The sequence below is a fragment of the Rhopilema esculentum genome, chromosome 16 (genome assembly GCF_057945365.1).
Source record: "Rhopilema esculentum isolate cy_ngs chromosome 16, ASM5794536v1, whole genome shotgun sequence".
NCBI lineage: Eukaryota > Metazoa > Cnidaria > Scyphozoa > Rhizostomeae > Rhizostomatidae > Rhopilema > Rhopilema esculentum.
In genome coordinates this window covers 14472284-14486939 of record NC_142830.1, presented here as the reverse complement: position 1 = coordinate 14486939, position 14656 = coordinate 14472284, and the positions used below count along the sequence as shown (strand labels likewise).

The 14656-nt window shown below is 36.5% G+C and overlaps 1 protein-coding gene across 6 annotated transcripts; it reads left to right on the top strand.

The window, feature by feature from the left end:
• The first annotated feature begins 10 nt into the window (after window positions 1-10).
• On the top strand, window positions 11-14558 carry LOC148958369 (trace amine-associated receptor 1-like). Of its 6 annotated transcripts, none has more exons than XM_089112999.1 (4): window positions 11-2172; window positions 3636-3669; window positions 4752-4815; window positions 7456-7777. In XM_089112999.1, exons 1-4 carry the CDS (start codon window positions 2127-2129, stop codon window positions 7561-7563), a joined length of 252 nt encoding a protein of 83 aa, XP_088969125.1. In that variant the 5' UTR covers window positions 11-2126; the 3' UTR covers window positions 7564-7777. The 6 variants fall into 6 exon arrangements, with proteins under 6 accessions (XP_088969125.1, XP_088969121.1, XP_088969123.1 ...); XM_089112995.1 differs by having other exon boundaries at window positions 1394-2172; window positions 7456-14558; XM_089113000.1 differs by lacking the exon at window positions 11-2172 and adding an exon at window positions 2186-3062.
• The last annotated feature ends 98 nt before the right edge of the window (window positions 14559-14656 follow it).

The following is a 14656-nucleotide window of genomic DNA, read 5'->3' as shown; positions in this document are numbered from 1 at the left end:
GACCTCTTTATCAAAAGCTACAGCCACATATGAATAATTTATCGAAAAGTACCCGTTGTGATCATCCTCTTCATGGCATATGTACTAGCGATTCACTTTAGCTTGTATAATTCATTGTTTTAACAATTATAGCAATACGATTATTGATTTGCATTGTTTTGAACACTTTTATTGGGGTTCATGTTAAGTGCTCTGTGTTGGTTTTATATTATTTCTATATCGTGGCTTTTTGAAAATCAAAAGCCAGATCTGGTTCGCACCAAACTTTGTTGAAATCTTTGCCCATAAGCCTATTTATCTTAAAATGTAACCGAATATAAAACCTTCCCCTTTTCTTTGGTTATTCCATTTTCTGTTGCGGTTTTGGCTTTTCTAAAGATAAACTTATCTTCAGACATCGACTATGTTTCGCAAATTTTTATAGGCCCACAAGTTTTTGCAGTGTTGGTTTCTTCATTAACTAGACAAAATAATTCATTTTCCCCTCTGTTTCAAACAAGTCCCCGCTCGTTCCACGTCTTCTTTAAACATCATCCTCCCCTGCTTTGAAGCTTTCCTAAAAAAACTTATAGTTAACAAATCCCCTAATTCTTTGTCAGATAAAAGGAATCCTTGTACTACCTATCCCTGTCTGTTTTTCATTGAGTATAATGGTTTCAAATTATTTCCAAACCATGAAGAAAAAGCAAATTCATGAAAAGCAACGCTCCCCAAACAAAAAACAAATAACTTTATAGGCAAAACTGTTTGAATTTCAAACAACTCATACTTCCTGCTACTTGGAAAAGGACATTGATTTTTGGTGATGACACAACAACCAAGAGGTTTAGTAACTCGACTGGTACCACAGTGATTCAGTGGAAACTCACACAGCTTATTCATCTTGGAAGCAGACAAATTAAACGACTTGCACGTCTGAAATTCAAATTGACGCACCACAGAGTAAAAACCAAATTTCGACTTTACAAGCCCTTATCAAGCGCCAAAGACTAAAATGACGGAATCCTATCAGCTGAAATGTAGATATAAAAGTTAACCATCCATGGACAACGTTAATCGTATCATTTATACCTGAACTTTACTAGCAATAGGCAAAGATGTGTTGGTCAATTGGTCTATCGAGGTACAAACATGTGACAATCCGACTTACAAAAATATGTGATGTGCAATTAACATGTATAGTGTTTATTCAAAATCAACTGGACCACGCATTTGTGTCCGAGTCACAAAATATCTAGCTTATGCGAGTCTAATTTATGCGAATCTGATACATCTTAGTCCTACTTATGCATGTCAGACTTATGCAAGCCTGATGCCAGTCCGACTTATGCAAGCCTGGCTCATGCGATTCCGACATAAGCAAGTCTGATTTATGCGAGTCCGACTTACGCAAGTCGGACCTGTGTGAGTCTGAATTATGCATGTCCGAGTTTGACTGCAAAATGGCTAGTTGCCGAAACCCTGTTGTGTAAAATTTAAGCAAGGATTTGAATTTACCAACGATGCACTACAGGCAATGTTTTGTAGATTTGTAAGCGTTGAAAGTTTGTAAGCGACAACAAATATATGACGTCAAGATTCCTCTCGGTGGACATCAAGCAACATATGTCAAGGCTTAGTGGAAAGGGACAAAATTTGAAGTATATACTTTGAACAAGAAAGAGAACATTTTTGTAAGTTACACATTGATTTATCAATAAAATCTCTTTTGACAAATACGACCCACACACGAGGTAGTTTTGTCATTTGCCAGCTGTTTGCTTACAGTACACTGTTTAAATTATCCTTATGAATTGTTATTTGTCTCAGCTATGTTCGAATAAAGCCAGCTGAGAGCAAGGGAGGGACAGAAAATGGTTTGCATTTATATCAACATTCCTTGCCTTGTAATTCAGTTTCCATGACGTCAAAGCTACAGTATCAGCGAGGTTGAAAACTTTGTTGACATTTTTTCTACTCAATTGAAATCATTTGTACAAATGACAGAGAAAAGACGGAGGAATTTAGAGTATAATCGATTATATATTTGTTATCTTCAATTTAGAATCCATTGAGTCGTTTTTAAAAGCAGCTAAAACTCTTTGAATCAACTGAACGCTTTGCAGAAATTGGTCATCAATGCATCTATGAATGGAAATTCCCAAAAAGGCAAAGATTTTGGTGGCATTTATCGTGAGCAAAACTTTGCTTTTTTCGCAAACTGTGCATAATTTTCAGGTAGATTCTAAATTTTTTTTCCTGCTTTTTACAATGTACGAATCCCATGTTATTATTTGGTCAAGTCACTTCCATCACATCTAACGTTAATGCAACCGAGAGCCAAAATTGCAGGGATTAGGAAGCAAGACAGTAATTGTTTATACTTTTCCCACCCTGGTTATTTCTCCCATTCAACTCACCCCGCATAAACAGAGTGTCACAAACTTTTCCATTATTCTGTCTACATTGTAAATCGCTTTAAAAAGTAAAAGTAAATTAGCAAATCTAAGCTGGTAGTAAGCTAATCTACTGGGCTGGATTTCCGATTGTGGACAGCGCTTGAGGCAAATTAATGGCCAATCGATTAGAAATCAAGCCAATTTGCGTTGCGAGGGTGGCATTGCATGGCCAAAGAAAGCGACTTCAATTATTGGATTCGGTTTAGGCAGTTTTGGCGCCCTTTCGTTTCCAGCTAGTCTTTCGGCAAAATAAAATGGCTCTTTGAACCAAATATAATAAAGAACTTGCTAATGTGTAGAATAAGGAATGCCTACTCTTTTTATGTGTAGATGTAAAACTTGATCTAAGTATGTCTGTCAAAGCTAAAAGAGAAAAATATAGTATTGCTTTTACATTGGTTTCTTTTTCAATTGGTACACAGCCAGTGGTTAAACCACGTGTTTTACTAAAGGTCAGAAATACGAATAATGGTATCAGATCATTACGTTTCCAAGGGCCTAAAATCTGGAATTCACTCCCAGAATCAATAAAGACAGCACAAAATGCTAGACAGTTAAAGAGTTTAATCAGAACTTGGTTCCTTGAAAAGAAGTGCGCGTGCTCGTTTTGCAGTAAATAATCTGGTATGTTTTCACTATTGTAAAAACTACATTGAATAATCTTCACAATACAATACAACAATTCAATACTAAGGGTTTGTCTGAACGCCAAGAACATTAAGTGCAAAAACCCTCGGACGAAAAACTATTGGAGAATAAACTTCGATGCAGATATTTTTAGAAGCTTTTTAGATTTTTAGAACAAATATCCACTTTCCTTGTTTAATCCGCTATATGGAACATATCAAACCTAACTTCAGTTAATTTTCGATTTTTTAGAAGCAGCAAACTTTTGGATTGTAGAAAGGAAAAATGCATTTTTGAAAATAAATTCTTCTGCATACCCATTATATTTTACTGTGAAACTATCACAGAATACATTGGCACGTTAGGCCATTCTCTTGAAAATTCAAAGAATACTAGATAGAATATTGAGAATGCATGTATATTTATGACATTGAGAGGTATCTTCTTGAATTGATAAGAGTCTCTTCATGACGCTTCTCGTTGATTATCCTAAGATCACCCAGAATGCAATAAATCTTTGCTACCGTGGTATCTTGCCGCTCTCATTATTAATGCTTTATCATTTTCAAGGGCCAAACTGCGTGAATATCAAGAAATCTATGGAGTAGGTGGTAACATTATTTTCTAGTCTTTCTTGTGTAATCATTTCATGAAAAGAATTGATCCATTAATCAGGGTGGCGTGTCCGTATCCACGCACCCCCTCCTGTCTTGCCACTATGATACCTTGGAATTGCAGTTTTTGTGCTTTTGCAATCATAGAATTGCCATTACAAAACCATTCTCGCAGAAAATTTCAATATTGATGTTTTCCAAGTTTTACCTAATTTCAACGTTTTGGGAAAGAGTGAAAAATAATGGGTGTGACCCATAGGACCACGCCTTTGTCCTTATTTTAGTGTTATAAACCAGCTATTTTTTCCAAAGGCAACTTTTAAAAAAATACATTACCTTCCCTAACCCAGTGTATTTTTATCAACTTTTTATAGAAATATGTGGACCATATTGAGATTATGTGGACCATATTGAAGAGTGAGGGACCCCCCTCCCCCCCCCTCCCCGCCCATACCATTCATTTGCGCCACCACTGAAAGCAATGTGATATTTGAAATGAATCTAGAATCTAAGGACACGCTTTTTATCTATATAACTAAAGAACACTGAACTACTTAACCACTTCACTGTGTTTCTCGGGACTTTCAAGTTGAGGTGGAGCATTCTTTAATTTTCCATTTATTGCGTTTGCTAAGGCCTCTTCAAGAGATGTATATGTTTGGGACTTCGGTATTCTTACTGCTTTTTTTATTTGCTGGGTATAATGCGGAGTTATTTCTGTTGTTTGAATCTACTGCCACCTGCCTCTCGCCAAGTAATGCCGCAATTTTTTCTTTAGCATACAAGATAAAAGTCATAGCGCCATATAAACCAAAGGCAGAATTTCCTGTGTTTGCTAAGCGAATTTCTTGAACTGGCAATTGATTTATAGAAAATTATATTTTTTTGTTTGCTTTGTACGAAACAAAAGGGCATAATAATTCTAGGTGGTTGAAAGTAGGAATGAAGAAAGTAAAAGTATTAGACTTGCTGCTTGCTACTTCAAACGAAAAGTTGTAATTTTTAAGACTCTGTACACATAAAAAATGGAGTGTTATCAGTCACTTTAAAATCATCCATCTTGTTTATCCAGGCACGATGTGGAGTTACTACGATCAAGATGGGTTTGCAGTGAAAGATACCGTTTTAAAGACCAAGTACGTCTGCTCTTATTATACTGTGTTTTTAAGTCTTCGATGAGTTCTAGTTGCATGTTCATATAAGCTGGATTTGAAGTTGGAGCATTTGGAAGTCAAAGATTCGATTATGCTGTTACACTTCAATTATCGTGCAATGTGGGTGCAATGGATTCACTGAAATATTTTCAATTGAGATCAAAATTAAAGGAAAATACATTGCAATATCTGTTATCTACTATAAGTCTAAGAAACGAGTTTTGGTGAAGTTTTTGATGCACTTTTTACTAAGGGAACACTGTAAAAGGAACTTACATATGAAGGCAAAACTTTTAAGAAACTGATACTTCTAAAGACAATTGAAATTTTCGGTTTGCAAATAAGGATGCCGGTTCTATTCATGTGGCCGGTTCTTCACTTTTTTGCCTTTCTTTAAGGGCACTTAATTTGCAGTTTGCGCTTCTTTAAGGGCACTTAATATGCAGTTAGAATTAAGAAATTATTTGGGTTTTTGGTACCTTAAGTGAGCGAAAGAGATCCAAAAATAAGGGACATAAGGAACTAGGCCTTGGGACAGGTCCTTTATTAAAAGTACAAAGCTGAAGAATAGCTGTATGTATAGAAAAGCTTCAAAAAACTGGGAAATTTACTGATGGACTCAACCTAATTTCTGCGTTGGATATTTCTGGCAATGTTCACAAATTCAATCGAAAGCTTAAATTTAAAGGATACAAAATGATAGTAGGGAGTGAGACTTATGGAAATTTCTTTCAAGTTCATCAGTTCAAATTCAAATGATGCAGCTGAGAAAGGCAATGTAAAATGCCATCTTTATACGAATGCCATTCCAACCGTTATATGCCATTCCATCTGATGCCATTCCAACCGTTATACATAATTTATTTTCGGATTTGGCAGCAGGCTGTTAATCCTATACAATCCTTGCAGATGCATGAAAAATGTGTCTTCATTTGTTTATTTTCAAACTCCGGCAACGACGCTCTTTGTTGGCAATTCTAGTGTTATTTCCTCATTTTCTATAGTTTGATATCAACATGTAGTACTTTTAAAGAACTTTGATCTTGTTTAAAGTCTTGCTCAGGGGAACAGCTGGATGATTCAGCCGGCTTTAAATATTATCAATAACATTGAATATTCGTCCTCTTTATGTTCGAGCAACACCTTGATATAGGCTCTTTGTCACGCGCTGAAAAATCAATTTTATAACAAATAAAATATTGGTTTAACAAAGGCTTCTAAAAAAACTTCAAGTCTTTTCTCATAAACTTCGTTTGCATTGCTGCAAAATTTATCATCTTCATTCTCAAGTAGGTAGATTGTGGAATACAAAGGTTTAGACGAAAGATTGTTTAATTATAAAAAATTAAAGGTTTGAAATTCAGTTGAAAATTTCTGTAGATATTGTATAATGAATTGTTAATTCGTAATATCTTTTGATACTAAAAGTTGTAAATTCATAATATCCCATATCTCAATTGTGAGACCAGGAGACTAGCCCCTGTTTACACGGGATCGATCCAGGCCGGGATCGATCCCAAACTGGTACAGATCGGCCTTCCGTTTACACGGGAACGCTCGGGATCGATCCGCTATCCGTGCTAATTTGGGTTCGCTTTGGAAAGCGTTCCAGTTTGGGATCGATCCCGTCTCGTGTAAACGTTTGGGATCGATCCCGTCATTTTGTTGTCAATCTTCCTACAAATTTGGCGCTATCTTCTTTAGGTGCTAATGACATAAGCAATACGCATGTGCGTCCCTCCCTAACCCTAAGGGACCGATCTGGGATCGATCCCATGTAAACACATGATGTTTTGGGATCGATCTCGTGTGAACGCAAACGAAATTTACGGATCGATCCAGTTTCTTCCGTGTAAACGGGGGTCTATAACGGCGAAACAGTCTCTTGCGAATCGAGAAAATGACATCATTTCCCGATGAATCAAGTCGCTTTGCAATTTGCAAACCCCGAGGGATTTTCTTTGCCATTGTCATCTGGAATCTCTAAGGTTTTAATCAGCTAGAATTTTCCGACTCGATCGTTTCTGTTCCTTGTTAGGTTTGATTCACCGAACAAAGCAATCTTTTCATGTTTAGTAAGCAAATATTTCCTATTGAAACCATCTTCGTTTGTTATCATTATTCGTTGACTGTACGTGACGAGGAAAGCAAACTTTTGATGATTTTAATGCTCATCCAAGCTAAAGCAGCAAGTCTTTTGTTGGTATCAAAAAATTTTCCAGTGATCGGTATTCTTTTATTTGCATCGATAAAATGAGACATTGTTATCTATCGGTTTTGGAAGTAGGAACAAAAATAAACGGAGATCCTGAGTAGCTAAAGCCAATTACTATTAATAGTTGCGGGTTCCTGAACCATATCCTGATCAGCCTCAGCCTCGTTAGCACTGAAGGGCCTCGCCCAATTATGGATTTTTGATTATCAAACGCTGATTGCGTCATGGTTTGTCAATGTACAATATAAAGTTATCGTTGATCAAATGGAACGCTATTATATTAAAGATATTATTGATTGCGTTTGGTTGCGTTTGGCGATCAATTTTTAACGAGTTTGTTTGATGAACAGGTGGGAAGAATACTATTTGTTGTTCCTTATTCTCATGCATTGCTCCTATTGTTTCAGGTCTTACATGACGAAGAGAATTTCGTGGTCATTGCGATCCTAGTTCATTTAAGCCCACTCACATCAGAAGCACATGAAGATCGGTTGGTAGTAGAATATTTGGGGTAAACATGACACTTTTCATCTGATCGATAATATTTGTTTTTTATCTCATTAATCTCTGGAAGATCGCAGTCACTGGACGTGTGTGGACAAATGCAAAAGCTGTTTTTCTTGAGTTGACAATATTGCAAGCTTGTTTGGTGTTATCAATGGGAATAAAAGGCGGATGAACATTTTTTATCGGAGTTATATTGCGCGAATCGTATCGGTGAATGGAAAATGAATTGTTCATGGTCAACATCGTGCTTGGTCGTCCCGGAGTACATGATATCTTGCACAGACGATGCTTTTAAATACAACATTCTTATCAACTGCATTGTCAACTTCCTCTTTGCTGTAATCTCAACCGTGCTTAATGGAAGTGTCATATGGGTCATATTTTCGCACGAACGTCTCTGGACAACCTATTACATGATACTCCTATCTTTAGCAATAACAGATTTTACTGCCGGAATTTTGGCGCAGCCGTTGCACATAGCAAGGCTTGCTGTTTTAGCCACGAAGGGACAGCCACCGTGTGCTCTTGACATTGCCACTGTAGCTATTGGATATACGTTACCAGCCACCTCGTTTTTTACTGTCTCCTACGTGACTCTCGAGCGTTTTCTCGCCATTTTTTATCCGTTTTATCACGAACGCCGTTGCACCAGCAAGAGCTCTCTGAAAATGATTTTACTGATATGGATAATTGGGGCCTCTTATGGGGCAGTTGGGTGTCTCCCGTACAAGCAAACCAGACTCGCATTTATCGTAATGGTCACTGTAATTGGGACGTTCTTTTTGCTATGGAACAGCTTTGCTTATTCAAAAATATTCATCATATCGAGAAAAATTAGAAGAAAAATTCGACAAGAGCAGCAACGTTTCGCAACAGACGAGAAGCTAGTGAAAGAGGCGAAGGCTGCCAAAACAACGTTCGTAGTAGTTGCAACGCTTTTCCTCTTCTATGGTCCTGCTTTTACCACGACTGCAGTGTCACATAGAATCGAACTTTTTCCAAAATTCATAAATATCTGGGCATACACCCTTATGCTTGTTAATTCGGCAGCAAATCCTCTTGTGTATTGCTTCTTTTGCCAGGACATTGGACGTGAAATGAAGAAACTCTGGTACCGTGTTAGAGTAAAGTCTGCATCACCTATTGAAGTAACTTCGAATAATCCTTCACAACAGTATTCTTAATAGTAAAGATGGGTCTTGTTAAAGAATGTCAAGTGTTCAAATCTATTTCATATCGACAAAGCTCCATTTTGTAGGTCCCTAAAATGCATAGTGTAATTTCCATGAAATCTGCGAATATTTTGACTGTTGCCGCCGAACTGAAATTCATGTAGATAATCGTTTTATTTGAAGTAGTAACTTTGAATTATCTATTTAGCCTACAAAAGAAACTCGCCCGTTCTTTTTCCTGAACAAATGATCTTTGGTTGACTCATTAATAATCTTAATTCAAGTCACCTGAATTATTTACAAGATCAAAACATCGATTCACAATTTTTCAAAACTGTCCTTTTTAGTTGATTTCAAGGTTAACAGTTTCTTAAAGGCTTCTTAAGTACGAAATGCCAAAGAGCCACTTTACAGTAACACCAAGACCTTGGACAAAGTAACTTGAAATAGAACCCTCAATAAGTCACGGAGCTCTTATTCTATTTAATTGTATCAATTAAACAGAAAGGAGAGTCGTCGAAGGAGTCATTTTCACCCCATCTTTAAGAGAAGGATTTTCGAGAACAGTACTTTGGTTTCCTAATTTTTTTATCTTCTTAAAACTCGGTTTTTAAAGACGATTTCTTTTAAAAAATGACTGTAAAAGACCTCATTTAAGGTGTTCTTGTGGCAAATTTTCGAAAAACGTGGTTAATGTTATAACATTTTCGAAATTTGAACCGTTTTTTATTTCTTTCATTTCATTTCGACCACGATTCAACGAACACTCTACCCGCAGCCTCCCAAAAATCGACATGAAAATGATTTTCTGGTGTCTGCCCTTTGCAAAAATTCGTTTCGTTTTTGATTCGTTCTTGCTCGATTTAATTTATTTCATAAGATTTTCTTATGTAAATTTCCAAAGTTCAAAAACTTGTTGGAAATTCAAAAACTTGAGTTTGTTTAACTTCGCTTAAAATAACCTTGAAATTCAGAGACTAAACCTTGGTTTGACCAAATAAATGATTTTAAAAGCAAAAATTGCTCAACTTCTTTCAGTCTTACTCAGCGAGAGTTATACTTTGCCAGCCAGTTTTACTAAGAACTACGAGAAATTTATGTTGCTTTTGTATATTTTTTGTTTCATTTCTCATAAGCTAACGCTCCCAAATCTCAAACGTTGTTTTATAAAAAAACGAACATTGTTGCCTGGGAAGAGGGAATGGCTAAATTTGTGCTCGAGGTCGTGACCTCAGACTTACGTTATTGTTCCCAGACTTTGGGCAGGGCTTGTTGATGCAGCCAAGAAGTTAAGAAATAATTTACAACCAAACTATCAATTAAACCTGAATTCCAGCTGAAGATAGAACGAACAATAAAACTACAAGAGCATTATAATGAACATGAACTTACTACGAATACAAAAAAAATACAGAAACAAAATTACTCGAAGAAAGAGCTCCCTCACTAGATAAACCTATCAAGGAGAGATCCACTTATCCAATTCTGAGATAATATTTATGAATTCTGATGAATCGAAATAGTTTAAAGAAATTTAATGATTCGTCTTTTCTAGCAGCAGTCACAAAAGTAGCCCAGGACACCCCTCAGACATGGCCGTTCTTCGTTCACACAAAATAACTGTAAAAACATTGAAAATAGCAAGCAAGACTGAAAAAAAGCTGAAAAAACAAGAAATGAATTGTGAGGATCGAAATATTTAGCTGGTTTGCCCTGCTCAACAAGTAGTTTTTTAGATTTACTTTGTTTAAGATGAATTCTGAGTACAACAGGTAGTGCTTAAACAAAAGCAAATCGCGGTAACTGGCTTGTTTTGTAGAATATTGATGAACTAAATTAGAAAAAGTTATAAAAGCAACAGGTTTACGTTTTGTTGGTAGAATTAAAAACAAAAGTAAAAAGTCGAAGTTTAGAAATCTTCGAAAGTTTCAAAAATTTGAGATCTTTTAAGATAGATGATGATATCGAAGCTGAAATGAAATTGCCTTTTTTCTGTAAATTGAAGCTGGTTAAATTCATCATTCATATGTTTGGCCCCAAACAATAAGGTCATGTTTCAAGAAGGACAGAAACAAAGAATTGTATAAGCAGAGTTAAATATCTTAGTTAAATATAATGGAAGTAAGCAGGGTCACCGACACAGGTTTGAAAGTAAGGAGGGCCAGAGAAAATTAAAGACCCAGTAACGATTTCACAAAAAATTCTATTCTTTTGCAGAAAAAATTGGGGCAAAGGCACCCCACCCCCCGTAATCAAGCACCCTGATAAGTCTCTTGTTTTTAAAAAGATTTCACATATTCTAGCTAACTTTTTAAATAGTTCTCTGAGTTGGTATTCCCAGCTAAGTCTATCAGAAGGCCTAAAAATCCAACAATTTTCACTCTATTGACACACCTGGTTACTCTCACAATAACAATCACAATAACATAATGTAGAATGAAAGATATCGTAGATAGTTTTATCAATATCTAGATATAGTTTATCAGCATCAAGCCATTTCTTTACTGGGCGTAGCTCTCTGTTATCAATTTGATTGGATTAGACAGATCACATGACTCATAAGATGTGCTTTTATCATCACCAAGTAGATAAAACTTGAATTTCTTAGACGCACTATAATCGTCACCAAGTAGATAAAACTTGAATTTTTTAGATGCATTAGGCAGTTCAGTGATATGTATAATGGAAAGTAATGAACCCAGCACAAACCATTGTGGAGCACCACAATTAATTTAGAGCAAGTCAGATTACTTCCGTTAGCAGAAACGTATTGCTTTCCAGATGTCATAGCAAAGACTCAAGGCCGCTATTTTTAATCATTTCGTCAAGAAAGATTTGATTCTTAAACTGCAGGATTCATCAAGAATTTGCCCAATAAGACTTAATCATGTCTTCCATTGTAACACTGTCCTTTAAATCTTGCATTATATTCTAATCCGCAGTAACGTAATCAATCACACGTTCGTAGCGTCCCCTTGTTTGTGTTTGCTGCACGTCAAATATAATCCTTCAAACGACTCTCAACACAAGCAAATTATATGAACCAGCGATATATAAGCATCATCTAGAGTTCTTATATTGGACTCAATCGAAAATATCTCTCATAGAGTGAATCCAAGGAGTTTTTTCTCTAGATTTCTGGTAGCCCCTGGTATTCGTTGTGAAAAACGATAGTAAGTTTGAGGGAAGATTGTACCAGATACCAGATATCAGGGTTGGAGAATTCACCGTACTTTAGGTTGTTCAGGAGTCTGCAAGCACCAAACTAAGTCTTTCCTGTGACAGTAAAGCACACGATAGAAAGACATTTTCGCTCGAAGATTTGAATATTCATTTACTATCCTTGTCATAATGACCACACACCGTGCTTACATTGGATCAAGAGTGCCCCAAGACTAACAGAAATTTATGAGAGACTAAATTTTCATCTCTGCTTGCGCATTTGTGAGTTGTTGCTCTTATGTTAAGAGGGTTTTTCTATAAGGAAAAGAAATCGAATAAACATAGGATTTGATTTCCAGAGACAAAAATTGAATTGAGACAACAACTAACTTAAATAGGTCAGCTGCACATTGTCTGCTTTATTTTTTCAGTCTAAAGTCTTTCCATAATCTGGAGTCTGTAATTCTGATTTCTAAGTTAGGAAATATATATAACCAATCGTGGTTGAAAATAGTCCAATTACTTCAAGGCGAACATCTGCTTGTTAATGAAAAGTCATTGAAATTTCAATGTTTTGTTCATCTTTAACAGTCTCCGCCTGAGCCGTGTTTTCATGAAATACGTGAGATAAGCTAACAGAAATATCAGCGACGTGGTCACAGTTTATGTTCCATAAATAGCAGCAAGAAGCTAATCAAATCGGATAAGTCTGTCTAGATCAGAAATTAGATCAAAATGTGACCAAATATAGAATTATTTATCCTCATAACCACTTTAACGAAGAGATTTAATTGTTAAGTCTATTGTATGGCCTTGGTTGTTGGAGAGTTCTCTGGGTAGTGTTAAATCAATTTAAGACGCTAAGTAGTCGGGTCCACGAAGAAAATTAGGGGTTGTTGCCAACTGAAAGCCAACGACAATACAATTACTCGTGTTAGAACAGAAAGATGTTTTATCTATCAATTTCTCCAGGATTTTGCTGCCCAAAGCGTCAATCAAGCAGAAAAAGAAAAGGAAAGATTAATGGTTTGCAGTTTAATGATTTCAAGAACTGAAAGGAAGACCATTGAAAAAGATAATTTTAAAAGCCACACCTTGGCTACGCCTATTTCTTTGCATGTTTGAAATATCTGTAAATTTGGGCCCATTTGTTACAGGAAGGATGAAGTCATTCTGAAGCTGATTGCTTGCAAAGAGAAAATACAAAAAGGAATCCTTTCCTTGATGCATTAGACACTTGAGAAGATTATGAGATACCAGGCCCAGGTTTGAACTAGCAATCATGTTATCCAGGGATCAATTTGCTTACCCCAGGTTTCATTTAACGATTCTATCGCTGTTGAATCTAACGTACACTTGTTATTACAACAGGCACCGCACACCAGTCTAAAAGTGGGTGGGCTGAGAAGGGTGTGACGGAAAATCTGATTAGGCCACGCCCTTAAGAACGCCGGAAAGATAATAATTACTGTGAAACAGATAAACAAGATAAGACGCCAAGAAAATGAACAAAGAAGGTTCCCAGTCTAGAAAAATTGCTACGACTTAGGATCCGTCAAAGTAAATTTTACAAAAGTTGCGCTAGAGTAAACTTCTAAAAATTTTCTAACCTATTATTGCAAAAGGAGGGGGGGTCTTTAGCCCCTGCTAGCCCAATGGCTGCGCGGTGCCTGTCTACAATGCAGTCGCAACAAGAGGTAAAATTAGTCAGTTTCTTGATCTTACCTAAGCTTTTGACACCGACAATCAGGAAATTTTGAAGAAACTATTGGTGGACACAAAATGAGCAATCGTCGAACAGAGCTCGTAAAAACAAACCAAGCTGCCGTATTCCACAAGCATCGTGTTTGGGACTGCTCTTGTTTATTATGAAGAGAAAATGTTTGTACACATTTGCGGGTAGTATGCATTTGTACACAGCACACTTGTTTCCTTCAATATTCCGAATTATAAAGGGGCAGTTATGAAGATTATTACTTTTTTGATAATAATGGTTTATCTGATAGAGCATCTATGAGAAGAATATTGAATCACGAATTATCGAGGGTGAGCGGAATGTTTGCCAGGATGGTGGTATCAGCTTTTATCGAATTTGAAAAATATGGCGATTGGATACGCTATAGGCCAAAACATAGCTACGATTCGGCATCTTTATATTGCGGTTGTGAGCTTGCAGCGTATCCAACAATCGTCAGAGGATCATGGGATTGCATGGCCATGTTTGATTTGTTTTATTAATTCCATGGCTTGTTTGAAACATTATCACGTTTATACCATATTGGTGTTTTTTCTTTACCATTACCTAACAAATTAAGATATTCATGGCATGCAAGTCGAAGATGTTTTTCATTCGTCTTCACGGCAGTTGCCTCTGCAGAGCGAAAACTCGCAAACTTCTTTCACGAGCAAACTGAGATATGTTGATTAATATTGTTACATTTTGCATATGAAGTCGCAGGGCCTATTTTAGTGTGGTTTTTCCCACATTTTGTGGTCTTGGAAATCCAAAATGTGGTCTTGGAAATTCAAAATTGTGGAATGAGGTTTGTCATGTTAGCTATGATAAGTACATGGTAATTCGAACAGCCCTCGCGAAGATCGTAGCAGCAAAGCCACATTCTGCAGACGTTGAACGTTTGATCAGCAAATACAACAAAAATAAAAACAAATGGCCGTGCCTCCCTGTCTCCGCAAACGATGTTCAGTTATCTGTATATGTCTCAAAACATGCCAAGCGTATCAGAATTTGACCCAACTTAAGCTGCTT